At 38.0% G+C, this 21,302-nt stretch overlaps 1 protein-coding gene across 1 annotated transcript in view; it reads right to left on the bottom strand.

Moving 5' to 3' along the window:
- Positions 1-18,267: 18,267 nt before the first annotated feature.
- scn5lab (sodium channel, voltage gated, type V-like, alpha b) overlaps positions 18,268-21,302 on the bottom strand; it is a 110,332-nt gene continuing 107,297 nt past the window's right edge. Inside the window, exons 25-26 of the mRNA XM_061238718.1 lie at positions 20,302-20,572; positions 18,268-19,502 (exon numbers count right to left, since the gene is read on the bottom strand). Coding sequence (XP_061094702.1) covers positions 18,268-19,502; positions 20,302-20,572 — 1,506 coding nt within the window. The remainder of the gene's footprint in view (positions 19,503-20,301; positions 20,573-21,302) is intronic.

Raw genomic sequence — 21,302 nt, 5'->3', positions numbered from 1 at the left:
GTGTATTGCCGTAACCTGTTGCTGAATCTCTCACCATAGAATGTATCATCAAGCATTCAAACAAAAAAATATTTTTGATAGTTTGTTTATTTTGGCTTGTTAAAGAATAATTCAAATTATTCAAATACTGGAAAGTTAAAATACGCACTGTTTCACATCTGCTCAAGCAGAAAGTATTTCAGCTTGAGCTGCTCTTTTTGTTTCCAGCAGGCATTGGCTTACATAAAGTAAATGTAAAAATCAAAAATTTCGATTTTTCTAGTTTGAAGAACTACATATGCCTACTGTAACTAGGTTGATTTTTAAATGAAATGTCTACTCTAATTTTGGGTTAAAATACTAGCAATTATTCAGATGGAAGAATGACTGTGTGAAATGTTTTTCTAGCACATAAATCCTCTTAACCCCATGGTTTCATACAGGAAGTGCCATGAAATAAATTGCATGCTTCAGGGACAGATGTAATATCATTTTCGGTAATCCTATTTATGACATTTCAAATCAAATCTATAACAGAATACCATACCATAATCTCTTATAATTATTTTTTCGAAGTCTATTCTTGTATTATTATCAATTAACACAGATATTTCCCTAACCATCTGCACTGTTATTTATGTATTGTAGGAATGTACCTGCTATTGTGTGAAAGCTTTATTTTGATGTGACAGGTGTGTTCACATGATATTGTGCTCCTGGGCCATTGATAATGTGAAGTTCTCACAGTTTATTTGTGGAACTGCATGTCGAACGCATACTGTGCTTTCTCTGATAGTTGCCTTGTGTTGTCAAGCAGGTGCAGAGCAGGTAGACAACAAAGGCTGTAATTAACAATCACATTCTGCTATGTAATTCTGGCGAATTCACTTATCTGCCCTCTTACAGTAACACTGAACTATGTTTTCAACTGGTCTGCTTTGCTTTTACATAGTAGTTCAGAAAGGTGATTCTCTATTTCAGATGGGATGTTGTTCAAATGCTAAAAGTTGGGGTATGTAGGCCCTTTGTTTTCTTCTGTTAAATGTAATGTAATTTAGGTTAAGTGTATTTGATACTCCATTTTAAATGACAATGTAACTTTTTTGATACAGATACTTGCAAAAGATTGTTCTTTGTGAACCATCAGTTCTGGTACCTTTCTGACGAAAGCTTCCACCAATATACATTTTTCAAGAGTGGACTTGGCAAAAAAAAAAATATATATATATATATGTTTCTGTGAACAAGTAGGTTACTGTGCATTGAATAGATTGTACATTTTCACAAAATCCACAGATCTATTGTATAGCCTATAAGTAAATTGGTCTATAAGTACATTTGCCATTAAACAGTATTTTACATTTCAATGTAGCTGACCAAATATTTTCATATAACATTTAAATGATTTAGCCTACAGAATTCTCCAAATTCAAGGCATAAAATCCCAGTACAATAATCAATTTATTCACCAAGATTTTCATTAGCTTCTCACTCATGACTTTATATACTCAGTTCTAAGGAGGCCAACATTCAACAGCTTTGCATTTTCCACCTACGCAGTGTGAATTGTTATGCTATAGGACTTGTTCCATCTCTTACTAGGATGTAGAGCTCCATAGCAACCGTGTTAAGTAGCTCTGGACTGCAAGAGTGTCACACACATTGAAACACAGTTTCTTTCTATTTTATTGTTCTAATGTAATGTCTCTCTTTGTATCCTTCAAATAATGTATATACTTTTTTCGGTGAGGTTTCTAGCATAAGCCCTCTGGGGTTTCCAAACCTCTCTTGCACATTGATTAAATATGTGTCCTGTATAACTGTCCTGAGTGTAGTGTGTAGGCTACAGCAGCAGGCTACAGCAGCAGAAGAACAATAAGTTTAAAAAAGAAGTCTAGTAAATACCAAATAAAGTGCTCACCAAGTGTAAGTGACAATATTTAGAATTACAACTAATAGTTGCCCTTAACAAGAAGATTTTACATATCTGCTGACAGTTCATATCTGCTCATGTGATCATATTCAGCAGTTTATTCAATGGACTGGGTTCTGGAGAGCACATTGTAAACACAGGCTTCTGTCTGAAAATACAGTACTGTAGCAGAAACCTAAGAGTGTTTGAAGAGTCTCCTGCTTCTGACTTGTGACGGCCAGCAGGTGGTGGTGTTTGTCTGTGGCTGCTATTTCAGGACTATTTGGAAAAGAACAATCTACACCTTCCTGCAGAGACTTGATTCCTGCTTATTGTACTGATACTGTATATTGAGAATGGCTAAGAACAAAACTGTAAATACACTGCAGTTGCAATCCAAATCTTTTTTCAGTCTAATTATATGAAACATACTTCCTTCTCTGTAGGGGACATATGAATGAAATACACTCAGTGAGCACTTTATTAGGTATTTAGTAGACTTTTTTTTTTTTAGAGTTATTGGTTTTCTGCTGCTGTAACCTATCCAGAGTTTTTCACGCTTTGTGTGTTCAGAGATGCTCTTCTGCTTACCGCTGTTGTAATGAGTGGTTATTTGCGTTATTGTCAACTTCCTGTCAGCTTTGACCAGTCTGGCCCTTCTCCTCAGACCTCTCTCATAAACAAACAGGCGTTTTGGCCTGCAGAACTGCTGCTTACTGGATGTTTATTTTTTTTTTTTCAAACCATTCTATGCAAACAATAGAGACTGTAGTCCATGAAAATCGCAGGAGATCAACTGTTTCTGGGATACTTAAACCACCCTGTCTAGCACCGACAATCAGTCCATGGTCAGAATGCCGGATTCTGACATTTGGTCTGAAAAACAGCTGAACATCTTAACCATGTCTGCATGCTTTTATGCATTTAGTTGCTGCCACATGATTGGCTGATAAAATATTTGCATTAACAAGCTGGTGTAAAGGTCTACATAATAAAGTGCTCACTGAGTGTATATTGCCATATATTCACTTCTTTTTTAGAACCTACATATGCTTGTGAAAACGTAAAAAGAAAAATACCTTTAAAGCCACTCGAGTGAAACTGCATGCACTCAAATGTGCTTTCGTTTTACATTTATTCCACATGCCATGGCCTTTCCCAAAGATAATTTATAGTCCTTTGTATATAAATGTGAATGTGACCAATTCAATAGCATTAAGGTCACTATATGCTGGTGTTGTTCACATTACTTTTGGTCAACTTCATCTTCATGAGCTATTGACCAATAATTGTTAGATAACAATAATCTTGTATAATAAAATTTAATCTAATCCAATTTATTCCAATTTTATGTAGTGGAAAGTTGTTGTTGAAAGTTGACAAAATTGGGATTGTGATTCAAAGTGGTGACTACAAGTGATTATATTATTCTAACCATTGCACAGTGGCATGCCATGATGTATCTGAAGAAAATTATTGCTCAAGCAATATGTAGGCTGGAGGTCCACCCCCATAAGAACAGACATATTTTCTTAACATGTAATTGTTGCTTCTGACTCATCATCCTGCTAGACTAGTAGATTGTGTGGCTAGACCTCAGCATCCAGTGTCAGACACCATATTGTTATTTTTCATCTATATGCAGTATATATTGAAATTACTTTCTGTTTTTCTGGACAAACTTGCGGGGACAAGTAAAACCCAGTTTCTATTCTATTCTAACATTGTTAATGTGGTCTAGTGGTGGACATGTAAAGTTTACTGGTGGGAGGCTACTACTTTAGCCGTGGGTATTTTAATAAAAATATATCGGTTTATAAGTAATGACAATCTGTAAACTTGTTCAAGAATGCACAGTGAAGTTCTGAAGTAGCTCAGGCTTCTGTAAAGGTAACCAGGAAGTAGTTTTGCTAAATGGATGAATACAGCCTCCTGAGTATGGCTGCAGTTACAGAGAGAATAGGGACACAAAAAGCCGCAGATGCAAGGCATGTTTGCCAAGGCCGAGAGCCTGGCTAGACCCCAAGGGAATCGGGGTCAAAGGATACATGATCAGGGCTGCCTTTTTTCACTGAGTTTGAAAATAGTGCTTCCATAACATTTCTGTCTGTCATAAAAAGTGTTTAAAAATAGCTTATGAGAAATAAAAGCGGGCGCTAACGGTCCATGCTAACTGTAAAATTAATTCACCAGTATTACTCATAACAGCTGGCTAATACTGTGAGCATGTCATTCAAATTTATCTCACTTCTGCCTTTTGGGATGCAGAGAGGCTGCGGACTGCGATTATTAGATATCACACACAGAAACAGGTAGAAAGAAAAATGCAATTAAGACAGGAAAGCACCAATGGGGTATGCATGCAGGGACACGAAGATCTCTTAAACATTCATTACTTCACAGCACTTTAAGCATGCATTTGTTTTTGTCACCTCCTCATTGGCATTCCTTGTAAGCCACGGGTGTCAGATTCCAGTCCTGGCAGACCGCAGTGTCGGCTGGTTGCGTGTGTTTCAACATCAGCTATTCCTATGTCCTCACACCACACACCTCACACACAAATATACTGACGGACGCCGTGCACCACCAATATTTTGACACCAAGGTTATATGCTTATCGTTCCTTTTGTCCTAAAATCCTAAAATTCAAGTCAGAGGACAGACGTCATTTGGAAAGAACTTCCTCCTTTGGAGCTTGGGGCTTGTTTTCATGAACATCACCCAAGGGCATAATAAGGAAACTATCTTTCTCAGCTCTGATAAAATATCACTTGTTTAATTGTTTGTGATAAATTGTATTAAACCCATTGGTCCAGGTTAAGTGGACTTGTACCCGATTTAAGGGATTATTGCACATGGCCTTGTGTTAGTGTACTCAGCTACTGTGCAGTAAATGATGATTTACTGTACAGCGAGGCAATAAAGGGCCATCTTGATTCACAGTACATGATTAATCATGCCTCCTTAAATGTGTCTTCTGTCGTTGAGTAGTATTTTCATTTATAGTTCTCCACAGGAATACCACAGCACAATTCGGCCACTTGACACTTATAAGTGCTTGCATATTCTGCTCGTCTTCATTTATTTACTTATGTGTTACAATTCTAGTTAGAACAACAGCTAGTAGCGAGCTAGTAACAGCTTTACAGATGTGATAGCCCTCTATACACACAAATGTGTGCTTTATCGCCATTATCAGTACTTATCGAATGGGTTTCAAGCTGCCGTTTTTGCCAGGGTGATCCGACTTCTCCGGATAGGAGACAAACAGGAGGATTAACCTCTGGAGAGGGAGGTCAGAGCTCCCAACGGGAAAACACACTCATCTTCCAGGTTGTCGGGAGACCTCATCAGGGCTGCGCTGCCATGGCAACCCCATACAGCAAACACAGGTCTCCCGGGTGCCGCTTATCACCAAGCACATTGAAGGGGGGAAAAAAAGAGAGGAAAGACTAGCGTGGGCCGCTATCTGTCGTTTGGCATCGGACCAGGGTGTATTCCGTATCGTATGGGGAAGCGTTCAGCCGCAGACAGATTGTGCAGCAGATCGCGGAGCGAATTCGCCGTCTGCAAACTAGTGGAAGGGTTGCCCCTCCAGACAGGGGGCAGTGTTTATAAATAGTCACATTTCAAACGACGCAATGTGATTTTGCTGACTAGTAATTTACGTCATGAGGCGAGCGGACATATTCTGGACTTCTTGAGACCTGTCTGAATTTGCATGCCTGAGGGGAGCGCTTGTTTATGCCATCATATCTTATGACGCTCATTTAATGAGCGCTGGGACAAAAACCATCTCGTCTGCGGATTGTGACTGGATGAGCTCAGAGAGGACTCTCTCTTTCGTCCTCACAAACACACACACACACACACACACATACACACACACACGCATACACACTGCCCAAGTGCTACTTTCTGTTACCCAAAAGACACAATTGCAATGAATGGAAAAAAAAAGACAAAGCAATGTGGCAATGTGGATACGCTCTCTAAGTCCTTTCTTGTGCTCATGTCCATCTCTACCCTTGCTCCCGGTACAGCTGAGATGCTCTGCTAAACCAGGGTCATTTTTTATCAGACCGGACTGATTTAACCAAGGATTTTCAAAGGCTGAACGAACGTAATTTTATGTGAAGTCACACAAGGACGACAGGGACGGCATTAATCGTGACACACTGTGGCATTTTTGTCAGCGCACGCACTGTAACATGCCCTACGTAAGCGCGTGGAGGCGTCCATGCCCCCCGGGAGAGCTGGCCTCAGATAGCGGCTTCAGGTTTCACACCCGGGTTACCACAGGATATCTGGAGAATGACCAGAGGGTATCACTGTGACTCTTCTCACTTGAATTTTCTGTAAAGATTCTCAACTTAGTGTTGAGCTCTCAACACAGGCAGTTTTTGCACAGTTCACTAGCTGAGCGTTCAAGTCCTTCCGAATGACAAAGTAAAGTAATTATCAAAAATGATTACAAGTGTATTTATGTCCTGGATTTAACTGGGAAAATTACAGAAATTATGATGATTGTTTTTCTAAATTAAACTAGAATTTTTATTCAATATCTGTAATTTGTTTATATCATGATTTTTAGTTCTGTTACTGTCTCTTTTTGTCATTCAATCTAAAAGCTGTTCTTCATTATTCATAATTTAGTTTTTGTTTGGGTAATAACTCCTCAGTATTTAGTCAGTATTTACACTATTCTCTGGTCTATAAAGCTCTCCAGAAATTGCATCTAGTGATAGTTCTGTTGTTGGGTGAATTAGTGTCACATCACAAGAATTGTATACTGCTTTTTTAGGGGATTTAAAATGTGTGATTATTATTGTATCCTCCATGTCTGCCACCCATTCATTACTCCTCACAGATAGATCAAACAATGTCGTTGTCGTTGAAAAGCTTTCTTTTACCTTTTTGTTTTGTCCAAATTAGTCATATGGTGTAAAACATATATTTAAATAGTTTATTTATAGTACTGTTTACTGTCTTCTTCTCCTACTCCTTCTTCTTCTTCTTCTTCTTCTCCTACTTCCGCTACTTCTACTTTTCTTCTTCTTCTCCTCCACATCGTCCTCCATATATCAAACTAACGGAAAGCTTTAAAAGGCGAGGCCCGGGTGCACAGATACCAGGACTCAAGCTGTTTCTGCTCTGGGCCGCTTCTATCTTCAGTCATCCCCAACAGCTGCAGGATGCCCAAGATGCCACCGAACGAGTCCCCACATTCTTACAGCTAATAAGACAGGATAAGACAGGGCGCTGTGGTCTATTAACCACTGCCCTGCTCTGCTGGCACTTCCAGAGATCTCTTTGCAGATCTCATTACAGAAATTTCTCAAGTCCTCTACCCTCCCATACCCGCTACTCCCCCATGGCAGAAGCTGACTGTCTGATTCCGCTCCCTAACAGCAATGCCAACAACACAAGGCCTCTATTTTCAGTGCTGCTTGGCACCCCCATTCAGCATTGTCTAACCCCTGACTATGGACTGCATAGCTTCCTGAAGACAACAGAGCAGCAAATAGCCCTAGTATGTCCTGAACAATGCCCTCTGTGGCACCGTCCACCCCTTCCGGGAGAAATTAAACCGATAAGTCCGTAGCGCCCATGCCTTTCTGCTAATTAGCGTGCTTCAGTCATGCACTTTGGCGTGACACAGCGAAAGGCGACAGAATAACAGCGCGCCACACTAAATTCCGCATAGCCTAGTTAAAATCCTACAGCGGATTAAACTGTATTACACCCACTTTAAAACTGCACACAATGTGGTTAGCCGGCTCTCCTGGGGAACCAGGAACACACACTCACAGCTGTGTGGCGTCAGTCAGAGTACATATCTGGGCAGTATATTTGCCCATCAGCAGCTTAGCAGAGAAGGCAGCAGACTCCAGAGTTCCACCCCCAGGTGGACGGGGCCAATGCCTTTAAAGTCTGCACATAATTAATAGCTAGGGTCACCGTTTTTTTCCAAAGCACATCTGAGCCACAGGGAGTATACTTGCATTACAGTCGATGACCTCACGGGGGCACTGCATTATAACAATCACCCGACTAAACATACAGTACAATTAGTGGTTAATTGATTCATTTCTTTTAACACCTGGAGAGAAATCACAGACTTTATATGTCTTTGTATGATTGAGTGCACCAGTATCTGCCTGGTAACTTGCAAACCTGGTAGGAGGAAAATGTATTAAACTTTAAAAAAAGAAAATGTCAAGTTCAAGAAGTCAGTGTTTCAGACCATATTTTTGGGGGATTCAAGTACTTGTCTACAGTTTTCTGTGCTTGTATGGTGTATTGGAACTTATGAAAGGTTCTCAGAAAGTGCAAACTCCACCTTCCAGTACTTGGTTGGCTCAGTTGCACCAGGCACGATCACTAGAGCACAGAAAATGATTTGACTCCAAAATCATTACGTATTTAACCCAGGTCTGCAGTATTTTCACCTGTAATGTAGAATGAAGGGGCAAGCTTCATAACATGAAGACAATGCTTCACACTCAATAACCGGTCTACTAGTGGGGGAACTCAAGAATGGTTGACAAGCTCCTCACTTTGTTCTGACACTGCCCAGAATCAGCAAGTCTCCAGTGCTTAAATTCCAAAAATGCCCAATTTGATATCCTATGCATTTGGCTCATGTGAATATTAACACATATACTGCAAGCTGACACAATGCAACAACTGTCACTGTTAACGGCTGACACAGCTGAAAAAGCAGTGGAAGTCAAGACAGTTGTGCATCCTTAAGGGACCCCATTGTCATTAACACACTCAACTGTCATATTCTCCAGAGTGCTCTACATGCCTGCCCTAGTCTCTTTCCTGTATGATTGTCACAAACTATAATATTACAATAAATATGAATAAATATTACCTGGCTGACAGCACAAAGAATAATTAGATGGTTATGGTCATAATGTAATAGTCCCACAATCAAGTTTTTGTTTAAACATTTTAAATAATATAAGATATGAATAATATGAGAGGTCATTAGAAGTTTGGATAGACTTTGGAGACAATGGAAATACTAAGAGCAAATACAAAAGAATAGGAAAGCTAAAATAAGGATGTAATGGCATTAGTTACTTGAATAAATACAGAGTCAAAGGTCCATAGGCGATTCTGACACTGGAACACATACACACAGTACACCAGCTTGTTAATGTAAAAGTGTTTGCAGAGAATGGTGCTAAAAACAAAAAAACATCAGCAGCAGTTCTGCAGGCAGAAACACATTGTTAATGAGAGGTCAGACTGGTCAAAGTTGACAGGAAGGTGACAATAACACAGAAAACCATGACTGAGTTCTTATTTGTAAAATCCCACTTTGAAGAGTGGTGTTATACTTTATATGTAAGTTTATACTTGGCATAACATAGTTACCTGCTGGTTATGTGGAGGCATTGTGCATATGAGGGTTGTGTGCAAATTGCCAATGTGGTTAGTTAATTGGTAATAAAATCGCATTTATAATACAATAACATTTAATAATCAATTTTACACATTTTCTTTCAGTGCAAGAAATGCAAGCGCAAGCTTATTTAGTGGAAAACAGCTGTTATTGACCACATTCACAAGACTTTCATGTGACCTCAAATTGTTCATGTGACTTTGAGATTTATATATCACAGGTGCATAAGATGCAGTGACGCCATTTGAAAACCAATGTAAGCAACTTTTTCCGGTCTCGTTTATTTTTATAAATCAAGCGTAAGCACAGCTTTGGAGATGATCTTTAGATTCCAATAACATTTTTATAAATAAGCCCCCAGATTCCAGTCTACTGTGCGACTTTTATTTGTATAGAATGGTATAAATCTACTTTCATAACCTATTTTAAAATGATTGCAAGCTAGTGTAAAGGACATCAGCAAAATAAATTACTCATCACAACTTAAAGGAATACACCAACATTTTGGGAACTATACCTTTTTTTCAACTTACCCAGACTTAGACGAGATGTTCAATTTAATTTCCATTTTTTGCATTCACTGGCTCAGTTTCTATGTTAGCATACCATGTTAGCTTAGCATAAAGACTTGAAGCCTACAGGAGTCAGTAGCCTACCTCCTTCAAAGTGAAGAAATACACCTTACAGCAACTCCAAAGCTGTCTTATTTACATGAGGTATCATCTGAATTTGAAATACACCTGCGGGAAAAAAAAAGAAAAAAAGGGAGACATTTTCTGATAACTATAACCGCTGAGCACACATGCATCCTTCCATACCGTACCTTCTGAAGGTAGTGCTAGATCCAGCACAAGAGCTAAATACACTTAGAAGGTACGCAGATCACTGTGCTCAACCAGCAGAAGACAACTGTCACTGTTAACGGCTGACACAGCTGAAAAAGCACTGGAAGTCAAGACAGTTGTGCATCCTTAAGCGACCCCATTGTCATTAACACACTCAACTGTCATATTCTCCAGAGTGCTCTACATGCCTGCCCTAGTCCCTTTCCTGTATGATTGTCACAAACTATAATATTACAATAAATATGAATAAATGACTAAGGGATACATGTGTGCTCACAACAATAGATGCATCAGTAGGTTTAAAATGGCATATCATGTACCCCATGAATATTCCATTAGCTGAGGGTACTACAAAATATATTGAACTGAAACCATCATGCAGCTCTGCAGAACATCGGGCCATATGCAAGAACTAGTCATACGAACAGATTAAAGAGAATGTGGTGCATTCACCGATTTTCTGATACTGGTATTTGACTGTTTTTCTGCATTCAAATGAAAAAGATTTGTCAATGACCATTTTAGTTGATTGATTGATTTAGTGTTCACTCTGCATATACTGTACGGTCAATGGGCAGTGTGACCATACGCAATACCATGGCTTACTTTGGTGCTTCTTTTGGATGCCCTTGTGCATCAGGCCCTTGGAAGAGAATGTGTTTTTGGAGACCATGCTGACATCTTTACAGAGACAGATGAAAGCTTCTAGTCGCGATTTAGATTACCATGGCCAGTGCTTCTACAAATCTGTGACTTGTTAGAACCTTATGGGACAGGGTTGGATCGGCGTGGCTATTCCACCACAACTCAAAATAGTTACTGACTACAAACTAGATCGGAAACCGGTCAGGTGTTTCCCAGACTCGGTCATCAAAGCTCACATCAGACTCTGACCCAGGTACATCGGATTCCCATACACTGATGTCGCACATGTACAAATTAAAAATGACTTTCACGCCAATGTTCTTGAAAGAATTACTTTCAAAGTTAAGATTTAAAAAATGTTCTTGCATGAGGCCTATTGAATTTGATAAATGGTTTTTTCATGATAGCTTAAAAAGAGAGTGAATAACACAGTAGCCTGAGTTAAAGAACAAAAAGAAAATTGGAGAATCTCTGGAGAATTAAACTGTAATATTTTACTCTATGCACACTTGATTTGTTACCTTATTTATTTCTCAATGTATTACAATTGTAAGTGTCAAATCTACCGATTCTTTGTTCCTCAGTGGCCCTGACCATTTGGACAACATTTTCTTTTCCATATTTATTTTTATTTAAAACAAGGAAACTTGAATTTACACACATACTGTAAGAGATATAAATCTGAACCTAGCTAAGGCCTACATTTTAGTGAGGCATGCACTTCTATCGTTTTGAAAACCAGGCACATATTTCTTTTGGGATCACTCACACGTTGCTGAGGTGAAACCTTTGTTCAGGCTTTAGAGACACAGTCCCAGCAAAACATGCATTCTCCCAGAGGTAAAGGGCATCATGAACCAGCACGCAGTGAGCTGCCTACATGACCTACAGCATGTGCATTATTGACGTAATCCTTGGGAAATTCCTTACAAAAAGTAAATCAATTAAACAATTCATCAATAAAAATGCTATTAAATACAGTGAGTTTTACAATATAAACACACCTAGATTAGAAGCTTGTATTATACATTTATATAAAGCATATACAACATATGCTTTCATTTCCCATTCCAGTCAGACCTTCACATTGCACACGTGCAGGAATTTCCAAAGTAAAACAAGTATGTCTGTGAGAATATTGACACATTTACATAAACCATTTCTCAAGTCACAGACATGATATAAAGATAGGGAAAAACAAATGAAGGATTATTTGGACTTAAAAATGAGATATACATTCTATGTAAAAGTATATTACAAAAAATTACCAGGTACCAGGTCTGAATAGACTACCACATATTTCAACATGGTACTATATGTGCAATAAATAAACTGCTGATGACTCTTTCCAGTCTGAACAAATGTTCACCAAAATGTGTTTCAGTCCAGTGACTCAGTGATAACACATGTGCATTGAATGTGACAAAATTCTAAATAAAGTGTTCTATTGCCAAACTCTAACCTTTTGCGTATCAAACCCAGACTAATTGTAAAGTAATGAGGGGTAATCAACAAAATGTGCAACAACCTTTCCTCCACACAGAACGTTGTTATTGAGAGCACACCCTCAACACATTAATAGTGTTATGGTAGACTGACACTCAGATCCCACCAGATAAATATACAGTATAAACATTGCTGAACTATGTGCATGCATAAAATATGGCAGATAACATGGCTAAAATGAATATCAACTTTCACAGCAGTTCCATAAATTGCATTCTGAATGATTTAAACAAGGGATCTTTTGTTTTTTTAAACTACTGAAACGCCATTTTAATGTAGTGTAATTGCAAAATACCATTTTACTCAGTCCACGTCTCTCAGACATTCTGCTTGGGTTATCTGCTTTACTACATTTGTCTCATCCAGATTTTAGCCATGGCAGCCGGGGACTGATTCCAGAAAAAAGCTCATTGCTAGCTCCCAGCATTTATGCTCGAACATAAACCCAAAAATAAGCGGAAAAGAATAATAACAAAAGACAAGCTGACAAGAACGAAAAATAACCTCCAGCATAAGTCAGAATAATGCTCAACAGATGCATGACTGGATGCTGTTTGGTTAAAAGAACGCATTTGGTATTAATCATGATCTTTCAGAACCATGACAGATTGAAACATCAAGTTGCTTTTAGATACAATTTACTGGATCATATGTAGGCCTGTGTTTGAATGTAACAGACATAAGGGTATCAGCCAAATATTTTCACTTTCTAAGAATGTGTTCTGTCACACGTCATGCTGTATACAGGACATGTCTCTTCAGATAATCATTTCTAAATGGTTATGAAATTATCCAGCTTGCTACACAAAAATACAGTGTAGCGAACTGTACTGAATGTGTTATAGAGGATTCATACCGATTTTACACTTTGAGACTAACTTTCCTATTCTACCTGTTCCATGATTAGTTTTACTGTAGCTGCCAAATTCACAGGATTCTGGCTTTCTATGTACACTCTTTCCCTTCTGTAGTAATTCAAACAACAATATTTTCAACATCTGTCAAAAGCATTGATTATAAAAAACAGCCATTCATTGAAAAGGCGACGTCCTATATACAAGATAAGCAACAAGACTACATTTAAGCAACACGGGCCTTCATCAATCAATTGGACACAGTACAGTGGTCCCCTAATTATAATTTTGCTTTGGTACCGCATTTCTTTTTCATCTGACTACGGATGAGTGTCCCAACTATAATATCTGTTGTACAATGCCATGCCTAATTTCAAATCTAGTGTATATGGATTTACAAAAACAAAGAAGTGTAGCTCAGTTGTTACCTGGGCATGAAAAATGTGATGAATTGAAAGAGATTACAAATGAGGAGAAATATCTGTACAATACCTTTAGCTTTACCTTTAGCTTAGAAACTGTAGGTAGAAGATGTTCCCCCGGGTTTCTTGTTCTTGGCTTATCATCACCACTTTCAATAAGCAATCTTTATTACTGGTGCTATATTGGCAAATCAATGTCTATAGAGCAAGCCCTTGTCTATAGAGCAAGCCCATGATGTACCAATTCATGCAAAGACCTTGCTTCATAGTAGGGGTATGCAATGAAGGCCTTATATATACTCAGTGAGCACTTTATTAGGTAGACCTGTACATCAGCTTGTTAATGCAAATATTTCATCAGCCAATCATGTGTCAGCAACTAAATGCATAAAAACATGCAGATGTGGTCAAGAGGTTCAGCTGTTCAGACCAAATGTCAGAATGGGGAAGAAATGTGATGAAAGTGACTTTGACTGTGGAATGATTGTTGGTGCCTGACAGGGTGGTTTGAGTATCTCAGAAACTTCTGATCTCCTGGGATTTCCACATACAACAGTCTCTAGCGTTTGCAGAGAATGGTGTGAAAAACAAAAAACATCCAGTGAGCAGCAGTTTTGCGGGCAGAAATGCATTGTTAATGAGAGAGGTCAGAGGAGAAGGGCTAGACTGGGCAAACAGGAAGGTGACAGTAATACAAATAACCACACAGTGGTATGCAGAAGAGCATCTCTGAACACACAACATGCAGATGAATGAATAAGTCTAAAAAATAAGTCCAATACATACCTAATAAAGTGTTCACTGAGTGTATGTCGTAAAGCAACTAGTAGTAATAAGTATAATGAATTAACACACATGTACAGTATTAGGTCTGATAGTGTTCATAATCATGCTTCAAATAAACCCATCATTTCATTAAACATAAACCTCTATTAAACATTTTTACATTTCACATAGATCAGAATATAAATATACTTAGTACGACAAACCTCATCTTTTCTCAACATCTGTTTTTCTCATGTTTGGCACATTCCCTTGGATGAAAATAAAAATACAAACTGCAAAACAGCAAGTATTTCAGTCTGTAAGATTGCAAAATGCATCAACTCATAATCCAATAAGGAAATCAATATCAATTTCAGTCAGTCACTTCATATTAGAAACTTAGCAAATGTGATTACACAATTTACAGCTCAAAATATTATTGTTTTTAACTTGTATTGTGTTCCAGTGTTTCCCATACATTGACTTCCTGCCCAAATCTGCCCCTGCGCAAAATTCCAAGAGTTGTATTGCTGCGATATTTGCTTTGGTTTATGCACTAATCAACTCAATCTCATGAAATATCATACATCACATAGTGCCATGTGCATACCATACCCCCAAAAACTGAGTAGGTAAAAAACAAAACAAAACAAACAAACAAAAAAATGCCACGGTTGCTGTATTCTAGAAATACCTGGACAAGAACTTCACTTGAAATACCATCCTTCTCAGCACACAGAAACCTCATATTTTGTATTTTGCTGGTTTTTGTATTGGGTTATATTTCTTTAGCATAGCAACTTTATTAAAAAATACATTTCACTATATAGTAATGCAACCAAGAGAGGCATGTGTATGCAAATTCATGATACTGGGTGTTCATAATGACACAAATGCATTCACTGTAAATATTGCATTTATTAAGACATACTATATCAATATTGCCATGATTGCCCAACTGTCCAAAGTGAGGATTTTTGTATCAAACATCATATTTTCTAAAAACAAGAGCACACAACTATTGTGAAGGACCAGCTCTTCCATTTCATCAGTTTAAAAGAAAATCATTGGCAGAATTGGGACATCATTCATTAAACATGAGTGTGCTTGAATGTGTATGCAGTTGAGGTACAGAACTGCTTTATGCACACAAGTTTGTGATATGGAAAACAATCATTTTAAAATACGTAGTTATTTGGTTACCTTGTTTTAAAGAAATTCAAAATGTGTACAGTATGACAATTATGTGAAAATGTTGGCTCACACATTCCATAAAGTATGTATTGATAAAGCATTCACAAAGCACATGTAACAGTTTCCTTACTCCCAAATGACATTGTCATAACAATAAATATGGGTCAAGGAAATTTGGTCAAAGTCAAATAGTAAAATAATGTGGTATTCCACCTCCTTATAGCGAGTAATGCATTTCCTTATGACTCATTTAACAAGGTCTAACAATAAGCAAAGTACTTTATAGTACATGCTTCATGAAGGCTTTATGAATAGATACATATGTAAACTGTGACATTTTCAAATATTGGAATTTAAGGAATAGTTCACTTTCTGAATTTTTTGATTATGCTTCGAGAGGTTGGTATGTAGCATATTAGCATATTTTTAAATATAAATGTATATTTATGTTTATAATTGGACATAAGTGCTATAAAATTAATGTGGTTTTTTTGCCTCATTCACACAAATACTGCCTGGGCCAATTGAACTCATAGACTAAAACTGAAATTATATATTATTATATAAAAAAACTCTCAAAGGTGAACTATTCCTTTAATGAAGTAGGAAGCATAGTTAATTTCAGGTTTACAGTACGTTATTATAGGTCTTACTTGACTTGAAACATTGGTTGCATTCATTGCAAATCTTAAACAACTGGTATAAATCATGACCCTTTATTTTTGCTAAAAAACATTTATTGTTTTGCTTTTTTAGCATTCGGAAATCTGAATCCAATATTATATAAGATTTGTAAGAATTAGGCATCATAGTGGGCTACTGTCATACACATAGTTTGAAGGTGTTCAATGCGATTTCATGTAAAGAGATGGTGTACAAAGTCACACAGAGCATACTTTAAAAAAATGCAGTAATAGCATTTTTAAAGTGACTGTAAAGGTAAATCTGTGAATAGATTCAGACTACATTGTATGGAGTTATTATGTACATTACGTTGAATATATATTTAGTGGATGCGTAATGGATACATCCCTCCTAACTTATGGTTATTTCAACTATTTCCAGTCACTTTAAATGGCTTTGTCAACTTTATGGATACCTTTTTTCATTTTCTTTTGGAAATGAGCTGCCAAATTTATTAAACAAATGTGTGGAGGTATCATAGCATTCATTTCTTGTGAACCCTCTGCAATCTCTATGTGCTTGCTTATTAAACTATTCATAGAGGAACATGAGATTTTTTTCTAATTTATTCATACAGTGATCCAGCATGCAAAAACGTGTTAGGAATTTCCCCATATTGTACAAATCTCATTATCATACAAGATTGTAATTCGAGCTCCATCGATGGTTTCCATTCACAACTGAGTACAACCTTCCCAAATGTTCTACAGAAATGAGACAGGGAGCGGCTAGGCACACACTGGAGCTATTGCTACCGAATACAGCCCTTCAACAGACTTGCGAGAATGACTTGTAAAACAAACAAGGACGCCTTGAGTCTTACAACTTTGTAATCTTCTAAGTCTGACTTCTGAAAAAGGAAGCGACAATTTCAGTAATGACATTACAGTAAAAACAGAAGTGGTTTTCCAGAGATCAAATCAAAACAGTACAAACTTTGACACTATTTTTAAAGACTATTTTTTTTTTTTATCATCATCAAAACCCTAATTAGCATATTATTGCTAAACACGGTGTGTGCAAGACAGAGCCTCTTCAAAAATGGTAATGAAGCATACCATCTGTATAAAATACAGTTAATGCATGCAATGCAAATCGTCATAGTAAAAAAACAAAAAAAACAACAAAAAAAACAAAGAAGCTTTGCTGCTCCCACTGCCTGATATTTGTGACATAAGCAGACAATGGCCTTAAATTTATTTTAGCTTAAGTATTAGGAAAGTCTGCTCCTGTCAGGATTTTACCTTGACATTATCAAAGTAGGTTTGATTGTCATATGCTTACCTTGCTTACTGCACTGACATGCTTCGCTGCAGACTAGTGATGAAACAATGGACACATTAGGCATAAACCTACATGTAAACTCAAAGTGCAATGATGCCAAAAGATAGCTAATATATAGTACAGTTTTATTTTAAAAGTTAAAAGTTATCAGTTATTTGAGTTACAGTGTGATAGTATTCCCTTTTATTACTAGCTACACCAATTGAAAGTTTTTCTGTACATAGAAAAATATCAAATGTAATAATAATCATATGCCCATTGAAGGCCAATAAAGTAGAACAGTTTTATGCTTTTCTATCAGAATTTAATAAATTTCTTCTGTGTTTTGTTATAATTTAAAAGCCATATGTTTTTATAAGGAATCACACCGTTATAAGTAAGACCTTTAATGAATGCATACAGTCAGGCGTACTCTGCAAATGTTGATAAACTGTATTTGTTTTGTCTAATAAATGATTATTACATCAGTGATATAACTGTTGTGACCCTGCGCAGGCCTTTCATGCATATAATTGTGAAGCACAGTTTGACGTAAGCAGGGTCAAAGGGTCGTCTATGTGATTTACACTCTCCCTCTGTGTATTCCAACAAAGCATATACCAAAAATATATATATTTATATATATATTCCTATGAAACCCAGTGGTTTTAATGTACAACCACGTGTATTATCAAGATTGAGTCAATGTTTTTTTGAGCTATGTTACATTCGGTAAACAAAAAAACAACAAAAAAAATAAAGCATTTCCTAAGCGTTGTTACAGAAATGTCTCCCGGTCTCTGTCAGGGGGAGGCAAGGGTTCACACAAGTCTGTGTTCCTGGACTCGGGAATTAGAACTTGGAAAAGGTCACTAGTAGCCCTGGTCACGCTGTCATAAGACGGCGGAGATGAGGTGGAAGACAGAGTCTCCATTATCTCCATCTCGGGTAAATAATTCTCCTTCATCATGGCGGCAATGAGGCCCTCCTTCTCTGGGGGGTCGTCCGCCTCGCCGTGGCCATCGGCATTGATCTGTCGGTAGAGAAACGAGGCCTGCTTCACCTGCCGCCGTACCAGATGCCGCCTGTAGGCCCTCTGGATGACGGTTGCGGACACATCCTCCTGCTTGCGCCGGAGCGTGGTGGTGATGGGCTCGTAGGAGATCTTGGATGGGTTGGCCATCATGAACTTCTCCTCCATCTGCTGCTTCAGAGCATCCATCTCCCCGGACTCTCCCAAGACCCGTTTCGTGAACGCAAACAAAATGTCAAGACAGTGGATTTTGTCCCCGCTGACCATGGGCAGGTCCATGGAAATGAGTTTGATCTTATTGGGCTTAGCGATGCGTAACGGCTCCGACAAGGTGTCCGCAAAGTCCGTCAGCTTGGAGTACTCGATGAACTGGGTGGCCTCAGGGTCGAACTTCTCCCACACCTCGTAGAACATCTCAAAATCGTCCTCGCTCAGAGGCTCCGTGCTCTCCTCCGTGGCCACGCTGAAGTTCTCCAGGATGATGGCTATGTACATGTTCACGACGATGAGGAACGATATAATGATATAGGTGACAAAGAACGTGATGCCCACGGAGGGATTTCCGCAGTTCCCCCGGGCGGCAGTGCCCGTATGGGGTATGTTGGGGTCGCACTCCTGTGGAGAATTGTTCAGTATGGGACTCAGCAGGCCATCCCAGCCAGCTGATGTGGTGATCTGGAAAAGGCAGATCATACTGTTTGCAAAAGTCTCAAAGTTGAACATGTCATCGATCCCAGCCTGTTTCTTCACGTAGGCGAAGTTGGCCATGCCAAAGATGGCATATATGAACATTACAAGGAAAAGCAGGAGGCCTATATTGAACAAGGCCGGGAGAGACATCATTAAGGCAAAAAGTAAAGTTCTGATTCCTTTGGCTCCACGTATAAGTCGAAGGACTCGGCCTATTCTTGCTAGTCTTATGACTCGGAACAGAGTTGGCGACACAAAGTATTTCTCTATAATGTCTGCAAGAACAATACCTGTGAAGATAAAAATGTAGATGTCAACAACCAACATAACGGAATGTTCAAATAAGCTTTGGTCCCTTGGAAACCAATGGTGGAGCTTTGATTTCCACAACCGACATGTCATATATATGGTATGATGTGTAAATCATATATATTGTCAATAAAGAATTTCAATCAATCAATAAATGATAAACAAATTGCCTCTTTAGCTACAGTAGCTACTTAGACAAATATGTAAATTGATGCAGTACTACTAATGACTGAATGTTGCGAAGCTATTCACATATTTTACGGATACAAATGCATTTAAAGAGGCCTTTACTTTGTTTTAGGAATTATTAAGGTAATATTATGCAAATGAAAACCACTGGAGGCATCATGCTGTGTCCTGGGTGTCCATAGCATACCCGGTTTTTGATTGTTACATGTACAAACTGGAGGTTCCCCTGGTAGGTGATTGCAATCCCACTCACCAACCCCCACCCCAGTCACCATCCGCACATTTCTCCAGTATACCCACGTCAGTTTAGTCAATTACCCACTGTTACTCTGTTGCTTTCAGATCCTATGTCTCCATTAATGTGAATTAATGTGACTTTGAGATATTTTGTATAACTTTCATAAATGTGTATTATTAACATAAAAAAATTTACAGCTTAACATTTAGTCAGATGATATTGATAGCTTGAATTATCAATATCATCAAACCATTTAGACTATAATATTCTTATTGCATGCACCTTTATCCACATAAAAAGGATTCCAAATTTCTGAATTCACAAAAAAGTTTAGAAACATGTATTTTACATACCCACAATAGAAAGGATTACAACCACAAAATCAAAGATGTTCCAACTGACGGTGAAGAAATAACAACGGAGTGCAGTGATCTTCATGAGGCATTCTGCGGAGAAGATAACAATGAAGGCCAGGTTGATCTTGTTGAGGATGGCCTCCATGCTCTTCGGTTGCTCGTCTGTCTCCACCATCATCGTGATCATGTTGAGGATGATGAGCATCATTATTATGATGTCAAAAGCTTGCTTTGATACCAGGTCAAAGAAGAATCCTTGCAGTTCGTTCTAGATGGTTGACAACAGGCTATTGTTAGTGGTTCCTCTTTGAACACAGTTAACAAGCATGCTGGAATTACATAATTCATAAAACACATTCTGGAAATGTTTGCTGAATTAATAATGTGCTTTTCTTTTATATAAAACAACAGGGATATTACATTGTTTTTTTCAGTACAAGCACAGGCAAACCACATTAAAAAAAAAATGGTAACACTACACTTGAACCCTTCACCATAAGGCTGACAATCAGATTTTATAAAATTTAATGTAACATAAGCATTGTCAGATTCATTTACTTAAGTGGGTCAAAAACGGTTTTGGAAATGTGATGCAGATTGGTTAGAAAGCATTAGGCTGAGTGATCCTCATTAGGGAGCTTTTTGGACACTTTGGGCATGTTTTATAAAAACATAATCTCACATTTGTGAATAAACCACATGGGAAGGTTAATCTTGTTTATATTTTCTATTTTAAAAAAAATCTGTTTTAATAGAAAAATAAGCTTTTCTAATGTAATGTCTAAAATATATGCAGATGCTTTGTATTTAGAGAGATTTGGGGACGCTTGAAGCATCTGGGTGCAGTTTTGGGAAAATTCTATACAAATATCTGAATGGTCCAAGCCTCTTCTTTTTTTAAGTCTTCAACCATGTGTATGCAGTAAATAGGTTTTGAGATATATTCATAGGACTAGTACGAACTAGGTGCAAATTGCCTTCTAGGGGGGGCAAAGTGG

This window comes from Conger conger, chromosome 4 (assembly GCF_963514075.1).
Source record: "Conger conger chromosome 4, fConCon1.1, whole genome shotgun sequence".
In the NCBI taxonomy this organism is placed as follows: Eukaryota; Metazoa; Chordata; class Actinopteri; order Anguilliformes; family Congridae; genus Conger; species Conger conger.
Note: the sequence above shows the minus strand (reverse complement) of the source record. Positions and strands in the feature narration are given on the sequence as shown.